Source organism: Coregonus lavaretus, assembly GCF_964263955.1.
Source record: "Coregonus lavaretus genome assembly, chromosome: 1".
Taxonomy (NCBI): domain Eukaryota; kingdom Metazoa; phylum Chordata; class Actinopteri; order Salmoniformes; family Salmonidae; genus Coregonus; species Coregonus lavaretus.
Window position 1 is genome coordinate 22,684,633 of NC_139988.1, and position 11,330 is coordinate 22,695,962.

An 11,330-nucleotide genomic window follows, 5' to 3' on the forward strand; every position below is an offset into this window, starting at 1 on the left:
TCTAATGCTCTGGTCTGTCCTAGGAGTAAATGGTAGGCATTTTCTCTACTATCCACTTTATGTTCTAATTATTATTTTGGGTATAGGGGAGGGTCACTTTTTGTTGCAAGCTTTCAGAGAGGGTCAGGTAAAAATATATATTACTGAAGGGAGGGCCATCCATTTTCATTTCAGAGAGATCTGATTTTCTGCAGGTATCCCTCATTATAAATAAAGTGCATTCTGAAAGTATTCAGACCCAGTGATTTTGTTACGTTACAGCCTTATTCTAAAATGGATTAAATGAAAATAAAATCCTCATCAATCTACACACAATACCCCATAATGACAAAGCAAAAACAGGTTTTTATAAATGTTTGCAAATGTATTAAAAATTAAAAACTGAAATACCTTATTTACATAAGTATTCAGACTCTTTGTTATGAGACTCGAAATTGAGTTCAGGTGCATCCTGATTCCATTGATCATCCTTGAGATGTTTCTACAACTTGATTGGAGTCCACCTGTGGTAAATTCAATTGATTGGACATGATTTGGAAAGGCACACACCTGTCTATATAAGGTCCCACAGTTGACAGTGCATGTTAGAGCAAAAACCAAGCCATGAGGTCGAAGCTCCGAGACAGGATTTCTGCAGCATTGAAGGTCCCCAAGAACACAGTGACCTCCATCATTCTTAAATAGAAGAAGTTTGGAACCACCGAGACTCTTCCTAGAGTTGGCCACCTGGCCAAACTGAGCAATCGGGGGAGAAGGGCCTTAGTCAGGGAGGTGACCAAGAACCCGATGGCCACTCTGACAGAGCAGAGTTCCTCTGTGGAGATGGGAGAACCTTCCAGAAGGACAACCATCTCTGCAGCACACCACCAATCAGGCCTTTATGGTAGAGTGGCCAGACGGAAGACACTCCTCAGTAAAAGGCACATGACAGCCCGCTTGGAGTTTGCCAAAATGCACCTAAAGGACTCTCAGACCATGAGAAACAAGATTCTCTGGTCTGATGAAACCAAGATTGAACTCTTTGGCCTGAATGCCAAGCGTCATGTCTGGAGGAAACCTGGCACCATCCCTACGGTGAACCATGGTTGTGGCAGCATCATGCTGTGGGGATGTTTTTAAGGGACTGGGAGACCAGTCAGGATCGAGGGAAAGATGAACGGAGCAAAGTACAGAGAAATCCTTGATGAAAACCTGCTCCAGAGCGCTCAGGAGCTCAGAATGGAGCGAAGGTCACCTTCCAACAGGACAACAACCCTAAGCACACAGCCAAGACAACGCAGGAGTGGCTTCGGGACAAGTCTCTGACTGTCCTTGAGTGGCCCGGACTTGAACCCGATCGAACATCTCTGGAGAGATGTGAAAATAGCTGTGCAGCGACACCATCCAACCTGACAGAGCTTGAGAGGATCTGCAGAGAAACTACCCAAATACAGGTGTGACAAGCTTGTAGTGTCATACCAAGGAAGACTTGAGGCTGTAATCGCTGCCAAAGATGCTTCAACAAAGTACTGAGTAAAGGGTCTGAATACTTGTGTAAATGTAATATTTCAGTTTTTCTATTTTAAATACATTTGCAAAAATTTCTAAAAATCTGTTTTTACCTTGTCATTATGGGGTATTGTGTGTAGATTGATGAGGGGAAAAAACAATTTAATCAATTTTAGAATAAGGCTGTAATGTAACAAAATGTGGAAAAAGTCAAGAGGTCTGAATACTTTCTGAATGCACCGTAAATGACTAAAATGTAAATGTAATGATAACTGTCATCGCTGTAATAATAATATATTGTCAATTTATAGATGTGTGCCCTTTATGGAGCCTAGCATACCGGATCATATGTAATAATAAAGCATTTAAAACGACTTTATGCAGTAATATTTTGTAGCTATGCAGGCCCTCTAGAATGAAACGTTTAAAGTGACGTATGAGAGGCAGAGGTACGGTGCCTAACTATGGATGCCACGGGAGGACAATCTTTCCCTCCCTGTTCCGCTTTTCCTCGTAAAAAAAGGAGAGGGGCTGGAGCTATGGACGGGGTAACTGTAGGGCAGGTATTTGACGCCGAATGCATCCTCAACAAACGCCCAAGAAAGGTATGAAATAACGTATTTTATCATAATGTGGAAACATTAGACCCTTTACAATCTTTTAACTCTTTCCCACTCTTCTCCTTTGCAGGGGAAGTTTGAGTATTTGGTGAAGTGGAGAGGGTGGTCGTCCAAGTGAGTAGCTATTTAGTAAGAAGCTGGCTGAGCTAAACAATGACAATGTAGCCCTTGATCCCCCTGCAACCCCGTATTTCTCTCATAGCTACGCAATATTTACAATCATATGATAATATTCCAGTCGCTTGTGGTTTTGCATGGAAGAAAGATGATGGTGTTAGCCGTTTCGGAGTCTTGTTTTGTTTTCTTAAGCCCGAGCAGCTGATGTTACGATTCCTAACCGGTATCTAGTAACGTGAACAGGCATCCTCCTACTACCGTAGAGAACTCAAGCACCGGAATATGTAACGCCCACTATTTTCATGCACCGTGCTTTCGTCGTGATCGTTTACCAATAGTGTGGCTGAATGTAAATAGTTGAGCAAACAATCCAGTTTTAGACATTTACATTTAGGCTAGCCCTAAACAGCTACCCTCTCAAGATTTGCATTATTCTGAAAATGTTCTTAATATTTTATTTAGATACAACGTCAATTAGGCCTATGTTTGTTTTTGATAGGATGCTACTATGTCTGACATTGCATCTGAAAAAGGAGATACCCCCTTTAAACCAGACTAGAAACAAATGGACAGAAAATTCAGGGTGTGACATTATAATTGCAATGTCTCTCTAGCTACTGTGCTCTAATAAACGGTTTTCTAATGTGGGGTTTTCATTACAGGCATAACAGTTGGGAGCCTGAAGAGAATATTCTGGACCCCAGATTAATGGCTGCCTTCCACAAGAGGTGAGTTATTAATATCATACTGGTTGTTGGTTGACCAGAACATATTCATTCGTACTTATTGTAGAGCACTGCTCCATGGTTTATTAGAGTTGCCCAGATCATTTAATAAATGGAACACTAGTCACTTTAATAATGCCTCTTTAATAATGTTGACATATCTTGCATTAATAATGCCACTTTAATAATGTTGGCATATCTTGCATTACTCGTTTCATATGTATATACTGTATTATATACTATCTATTGCATCTTAGCCTATGCCGCTCTGACAATGACATTGCTCATCCATACAGTGAGGAGAACAAGTATTTGATACACTGCTGATTTTGCAGGTTTTCCTACTTACAAAGCATGTAGAGGTCTGTAATTTTTGTCATAGGTACACTTCAACTCTGAGAGACGAAATCTAAAACAAAAATCCAGAAAATCACATTGTATGATTTTTAAGTAATTAATTTGCATTTTATTGCATGACATAAGTATTTGATACATCAGAAAAGCAGAACTTAATATTTGGTACAGAAACCTTTGTTTGCAATTACAGAGATCATACGTTTCCTGTAGGTCTTGACCAGGTTTGCACACACTGCAGCAGGGATTTTGGCCCACTCCTCCATACAGACCTTCTCCAGATCCTTCAGGTTTTGGGGCTGTCGCTGGGCAATACAGACTTTTTTTTTTTCAGCTCCCTCCAAAGATTTTCTATTTGGTTCAGGTCTGGAGACTGGCTAGGCCACTCCAGGACCTTGAGATGCTTCTTACGGAGCCACTCCTTAGTTGCCCTGGCTGTGTGTTTTCGGGTCGTTGTCATGCTGGAAGACCCAGCCACGACCCATCTTCAATGCTCTTACTGAGGGAAGGAGGTTGTTGGCCAAGATCTCGCGATACATGGCCCCATCCATGCTCCCCTCAATACGGTGCATTCGTCCTGTCCCCTTTGCAGAAAAGCATCCCCAAAGAATGATGTTTCCACCTCCATGCTTCACGGTTGGGATGGTGTTCTTGGGGTTGTACTCATCCTTCTTCTTCCTCCAAACACGGCGAGTGGAGTTTAGACCAAAAAGCTCTATTTCTGTCTCATCAGACCACATGACCTTCTCCCATTCCTCCTCTGGATCATCCAGATGGTCATTGGCAAACTTCAGACGGGCCTGGACATGCGCTGGCTTGAGCAGGGGGACCTTGCGTGCGCTGCAGGATTTTAATCCATGACGGCGTAGTGTGTTACTAATGGTTTTCTTTGAGACTGTGGTCCCAGCTCTCTTCAGGTCATTGACCAGGTCCTGCCGTGTAGTTCTGGGCTGATCCCTCACCTTCCTCATGATCATTGATGCCCCACGAGGTGAGATCTTGCATGGAGCCCCAGACCGAGGGTGATTGACCGTCATCTTGAACTTCTTCCATTTTCTAATAATTGCGCCAACAGTTGTTGCCTTCTCACCAAGCTGCTTGCCTATTGTCCTGTAGCCCATCCCAGCCTTGTGCAGGTCTACAATTTTATCCCTGATGTCCTTACACAGCTCCCTGGTCTTGGCCATTGTGGAGAGGTTGGAGTCTGTTTGATTGAGTGTGTGGACAGGTGTCTTTTATGCAGGTAACGAGTTCAAACAGGTGCAGTTAATACAGGTAATGAGTAGAGAACAGGAGGGCTTCTTAAAGAAAAACTAACAGGTCTGTGAGAGCTGGAATTCTTACTGGTTGGTAGGTGATCAAATACTTATGTCATGCAATAAAATGCAAATTAATTACTTAAAAATCATACAATGTGATTTTCTGGATTTTTGTTTTAGATTCCGTCTCTCACAGTTGAAGTGTACCTATGATAAAAATTACAGACCTCTACATGCTTTGTAAGTAGGAAAACCTGCAAAATCGGCAGTGTATCAAATACTTGTTCTCCCCACTGTATATTTATATATTCTTATTCCATTCCTTTACTTAGATTTGTGTGTATTAGATATTTGTTGTGGAACTGTTAGATATTACTGCATTGTCGGAACTAGAAGCACAAGCATTTCGCTACACTCGTAATAACAGCTGCTTGACCAATACATTTGATTTGATTTTGATCAAATGCATTGTTTCTTTCCTTCCTCCCATCCTTGACGCTATAATTTATATCTGACATAACCAAATTGGTGAAATCATTTAAATGGAACCCTTGCTCACTTTAAGTAAGGAAGGATGTATTTTTAAAGTAGCAGAACATTGGTAGTGACTATCTGACGCCGTGTGTACCTTCTACAGAGAGCAAGAGAGGGACCTACTGTTCCGTAAGAGAGGGAAGAGGCCAAGGGGGCGTCCACGGAAAATTCTGGTAATCATCACACTGTTGCTGCTATTCAAACGTATAAGATGTAGTCACTACAACAAATGCAGTAAATTAACTTCCTTTTGTCATCTTAATTATAATGTCTTCTCAATGATTGCTTTCATTATATTTACAACCAACAGTAACATGAATCTATTTGTTTGTTTGGATGATGAAGATACAATCTGATGTCACATAATGCATGGTTACATTACAAACCTTTCTGTCTCCATTTCTTTAGGAACCAGAGCCAACTGAAACCAAATCCGACCGGTCCTCCTCATCTTCTTCATCCGGCCTGTCCTCCTCTCCCTCCGCCTCTTCCTCAGAAGAGGAAGATGAAGACCATGGGAAGAAGGCCAAACCGGGTCCTCGGCGCCGCAACCTCAACCTCAACCTCCACCCTGTCCCCCAGACAAGGCCCCATATCGTGGTGGCCAAGCAGGAGCCCGTCCGGAAAAAGCGCGGGAGGAAACCGCTGCTCCCCGAGCTGAGGGCTTTGAGACAGGCAAATACCCGGCCGCCCCTGCCGCCCCCTCCTCTTTCTCGCCACCACCAGGTCCTCAGGCCCCCCCGTGAGCCCCCCAAAGAGGAACCTCGAGGGGGGGTGAAGAAGCCTCTACAGCCGGCCAGTTTCACCTACACCAGCCTGAGCGCCAGCCGGGGCTCCAGAGATGAGGCAGCATCCCAGCGGGCTGCTGGAGGGGCCTTCTTCCAGCCAGGGGCCTCCAAACCTGGGCCGCTGAACTCCATATGGTCGGGTCGCTCCATGTCGACCACCACTCCCTCCTCTCCATCCTCCTTTTCTTCTCTCAGCAGACCTCCCCCGCCTCAGAGTAAGGGATCGTCAGATCTGAAGCGCTCCCTCTCTGTCTCTGACGCCGGCAGCAGCAATGGCAGAGCAGAAGGGCTCAAGGTAGCATCCTCTGTAAAACCAGGGGTGTCTACATCCACATCACTTGGTCTCCACGGCTCCAAGACCTCCAGTGGGTTCGGGGGCTCTCCGGCGGCGTGCAGCCCAGCTCAACGCTCCCCAGCTGGGCAGAGGAGGCAGCAGGAGGGCCCTGGAGGTCAGGCGGTGGTGGTGGTTCAGCAGCAGGGAGCCAAGCCCGCCTCCTCTCCCCCTCCCTCGGCCAGAGACCGCATCAGTCAGGCCCTCAGCCTCCGAGCTCTTAACCTGCAGAGCGTCAACAAACGGGCGCCCGGCAATGGTCTCCAGGGAAACGGAACCTCCGGCGCCACTGGAGTTGCAGTTTCAAGGTCGAGCCTGAGAAGCGGTGTCAGCCAGGCAGGAAAAAGAGCTGGGGGAAGCATTAAAGAGATGCACACCTCGTCTGGGCTAGACCAGAGCGTGGCGTCGGGAGGGTTAGGGGCAGGGGCGCTGCGCTCTGGAAGCATTCCACAAGCCAGAGAGGAGAGAGGGAAGAACACGGGGGCAGAGACGGCGAGAGAGATGAACAGAAAGGGGCCAAGGTGTGTAGGGAGAGGTAATGGAAGAGTGGAGAAAGGGGGGAGTGTACAGGGAGTCGTGTCGTCGGGCGGGGGAGGCGGAGCAAGCACGGCGAGAGAGGAGGACAGGAAGTCAGGACAGAGCCTTAACGAGATGAACTCCCGGAACTTCGAGAACTCTCGGACCCTTAACAAGCTCAGCACGGGCGACTCAGACGACACCAGCAGCAGTGAATCAGAAGAGCGCGACTCCTCCCCTTATCCCAACAACAATGGGGCCCACCTGGTCTCTATGGAGATGGAAATGGAGACGGACTGGCGGCCGGCGCTTAGCCTTCTAGAACACGTGTTTGTCACGGATGTCACCGCCAACTTTGTCACAGTAACAGTGAAGGAGTCCCCAACCAGCGTGGGGTTCTTCAACGTCCACAATCACTAAAGCCTGCCCATGTATGTACAGGATGCCCCTAGACACTGGCCATTGCCCCTCCTAATGGTTAAAGGGACATTACGCTTTCAAATTAAAGTTTGACAGACATTTTCAGACCTCTAAAGTAGTCTGATGTTAAGGTAAAACAACGATAGCTGGATCTACACAACCTATGTCATGTGACATAGTTTCATTAGAGTACATTAGTGGTCTGAAAACATCTGACAAACTTTTATTTATGAGTGAAATGTCCCTTTAAGGTAAGAATCTGGAGGGAGGTTAAGCTCACTGAGCTTATCCTGGATCTGTGCCTAAGGGCAACCTATACCTGGAGGGATGAGGTACGACATAACATTAGGCCTGATTCCAAACCCATCCCTGGTCCCTAAGCCCATTGACTGCCCCCTTGAAGATTTTCAAGGATTGGATATTAGACATAAGTCAGGTAGGCTTGGGCCTGGTTCAATTTCTGCCCTCAACCCCTTTGCCTAGGTCCTTCACTTTTCTGCATATTTTTCTCATACATATCCAGTCTTTCATACATATCTATTTAGATCTGCGAAGGGGAGTCAACAAGGGATAGGGGAAAGAGACTGTTTTGGTATTGGACTCTTGCCAATTGAGGACTTTTGCGAAGACATAGCTGTCTGTGAAGCTATGCCAGCATTTACAAAGAACTGTCAAAATATTGGCCAGTAAATGGTGACATATCCCATCTTACTTTTTATTTTTCTCTGTCTGTTTGTCTTTGGACAAAAGGAGTCATGAATGTGAATTGCGTATTTAAACAAATCTGTTTTATTTTTTATCCTGTCAGTCAGTATTTATCTTGCACTACAGTATGTTATTTCAATATTTTAAGCTAACTATATCCGACTCTGAAACATACCCAATCCTCTCAAGCAGGCATTTAAACATTTTACAGTTATTGACCAGTGTTACTCCTATCTACCTACCTACCTGTGGTGAAGACCATTGGAATACAATCACACTCAGTCATTGACTGTAAGAGCATCATAGGAGTGGAGAAGTGTTTTAATTTAATTTATATTTGCACATATGTTACTCTTGATATTAATATGTATCTGTAACTCTGGTGCTTAATATGGCTTCAGAAACTCGTAGCCTGTGTGCCTCCTGCCATTTCTAACGTATTGGAATAAACCGTGAGTACTTATAAAAGTGGGTGCTTAACCATACCAAAATGCTCTTGTTGTTATGGTTAAATCAAACAAATGTGTTTTATAAAGCCCTTTTTACATCAGCAGTTGTCACAAAGTACTTTTACAGATACCCGGCCTAAACCCCAAAGAGCAAGCAAAGCAGAAACAACAGCACGTTGCCTAGGCAAACCTCCCTAGAAGGAACCTAGGAAGAAACCTGAAGAAGAACCAGGCTCTGAAGGGTGCCACGTCTTCTTCTGGCTGTACTGGGTACGTTGTTGTCAGTGGAGGCTGCTGAATGGAGGGAGGAACGGCTCATATTAATGGCAGGAATGGAGTTCATGGAATGGTATCAAACACGTGGTTTCCATTCCACTGACTCTATTTCAGTCATTATTATGAGCCGTCCTCCCCACAGCAGCCTCCACTGGTTGTTGTTGTTTTCGTGATTGGTAGGTGCTTTTCTGTCAAACATCTTCCAAGTTGGTGGTCCCCAGATGGCTTTGGAAGCACAGTTCACAAAGCTACCAGTAGATGTCACTGTTATATGGCAATCTCACACCACACCCCTGCATCTCCCAGTGCACCATATTGGACCCATACAGTAGACATACACTACATGACCAGAAGTATGTGGACACCTGCTCATCGAACATCTCATTCAAAAATCATGGGCATTAATATGGAGTTGGTCCCCCCCCCCCCCCCTTTGCTGCTATAACAGCCTCCACTCCTCTGGGAAGGCTTTCCACTAGATGTTAGAACATTGTTGCGGGGACTTGATTCTATTAAGCTACAAGAGCATTAGTGAGGACAGGCACTGATGTTGGGCGATTAGGCCTGGCTCGCAGTCGGCGTTCCAATTCATCCCAAAGGTGTTTGATGGGGTTGAGGATATGGCTCTGTGCAGGCCAGTCAAGTTCTTCCACACCGATGTCGACAAACCATTTCTGTATGGACCTCGCTTTGTGGACAGGGGCATTACATTTACATTTGAGTCATTTTTCAGACGCTCTTATCCAGAGCGACTTACAGGAGCAATTAGGGTTAAGTGCCTTGCTCGAGCACATTGACAGATTTTTCACCTAGTCGGCTCGGGGGTTCGAACCAGCGACATTTCAGTTACTGGCCCAACGCTCTTAACTGCTAGGCTACCTGCTGCCCTCTAGGTTAGAAGTAGTGAGTACCCAGAGGCTCCTTTCAAACACATATTTAGGAGAGATATCCTAATCTAATAAGAATTGGACAGATGGGTTTTCACAATTTCTCTCATCTCTTGAGAATTGAGACACCTAGGACTCATGACCCGCTCAGAGGACCTCAGCTCAGACTCCCCTGTGGTAAGTGTGATGGTGAAATGCATGGCACAGTTATAGACAGACTGTGAGGAGGAGGCAATTCAGTCTTATTTGTGCTCTAGCATCAGGCCTTCTGAGCTTTGGCGAGTCTGGAGTGTCTGCTGGACCATATCCTTCCACTGGTCGTCAGAGATCTCCTGAGCCCAGGTCGGGATAGCCAAAGAGGGCAGGGCCACTGCTGCCATGGTCCTCCTCACCAGCTCCACGTGGTCTTCATCCATGGGGATGGAGGCTGCGCTGGGCAGCGGCGCCTTCTGGCTCCTCCTCATCACTGTCTAAGGGAGGGGGCTGGAGAAGATGTAAGCCCATTTCAGCATTGTCATGCTGAAACAGGAAAGGGCCTTCTCCAAACTGTTGCCACAAAGTTAGAAACACAGAATGGTCTAGAATGTCATTGTATGCTGTAGCGTTAAGATTTCCCTTCACTTGAACTAAGGGGCCTAGCCCAAATCATTGAAAATAGCCCCAGACCATTATTCCTCCTCCACTAAACTTTACAGTTGGCACTATGCATTCGGGCAGGTAGCGTTCTCCTGGCCCCCGCCAAACCCAGATTCGTCCTTCAGACTGCCAGATGGTGAAACGTGATTCCACTCCAGAGAACACGTTTCCACTGCTCCAGAGTCCAATGGCGGCAAACTTTACACCACTCCAGCCGACACTTGGCATTGCACATGGTGATCTTAGGCTTGTGTGCTGCTGCTCGGCCATGGAAACCCATTTCATGAAGCTCCCGGCAAACAGTTCTTGTGCTGACGTAGCTTCCAGAGGCAGTTTGGAACTCCAGAGGCAGTTTGAAGCTACGCGCTTCAGCACTCGGCAGTCCCATTCTGTGAGCTTGTGGGGCCTACCACTTTGCGGCTGAGCCGTTGTTGCTCCTAGACGTTTCCACTTCACAATAACAGCACTTACAGTTGACTGGGGCAGCTCTAGCAGGGCAGAAATTTGACGAACTGACTTGTTGGAAAGGCCATTCTACTGCAATGTTTATCTATGGAGATTGCATGGCTGTGTGCTCGATTTTATACACCTGTCAGCAACGGGTGTGGCTGAAAAAGCCGAATCCACTAATGGGACGGGGTGTCCACATACTTTTGTATATATAGTGTACAGTCGTGGTCAAAAGTTTTGAATGACACAAATATTAATTTTCACAAAGTCTACTGCCTCAGTTTTTATGATGGCAATTTGCATATGCTCCAGAATGTCATGAAGAGTGATCAGATGAATTGCAATTAATTGCAAAGTCCCTCTTTGCCATGAAAAGGAACTTAATCTCCAAAAAACATTTCCACTGCATTTCAACCCTGCCACAAAAGGACCAGCTGACATCATGTCAGGGATTCTCTCGTTAACACAGGTGAGAGTGTTGATGAGGAATAGGCTGGAGATCACCCTGTCATGCTGATTGAGTTAGAATAACAGACTGGAAGCTTTAAAAGGAGGGTGGTGCTTGAAATCATTGTTCTTCCTCTGTTAACTATGGTTACCTGCAAGGAAACACGTGTCGTCATCATTGCTTTGCACAAAAAGGGCTTCACAGGCAAGGATATTGCTGCTAGTAAGATTGCACCTAAATCAACCATTTATCGGATCATCAAGAACTTCAAGGAGAGAGGTTCAATTGTTGTGAATAAGGCTTCAGGGCGCCCAAGAAAGTCCAGCA

General features: G+C 45.8%; 1 protein-coding gene across 1 annotated transcript; it reads left to right on the plus strand.

The window, feature by feature from the left end:
- Window positions 1–2,027: 2,027 nt before the first annotated feature.
- Window positions 2,028–7,152, plus strand: LOC311104720 (uncharacterized protein; the record flags this gene model as incomplete). The annotated part of the gene is made up of 5 exons (XM_084146608.1): window positions 2,028–2,093; window positions 2,179–2,222; window positions 2,888–2,953; window positions 5,201–5,270; window positions 5,506–7,152. The coding sequence occupies 5 exons, from the start codon at window positions 2,028–2,030 to the stop codon at window positions 7,150–7,152; spliced, it is 1,893 nt and encodes a 630-aa protein (XP_084002734.1).
- Window positions 7,153–11,330: the final 4,178 nt, after the last annotated feature.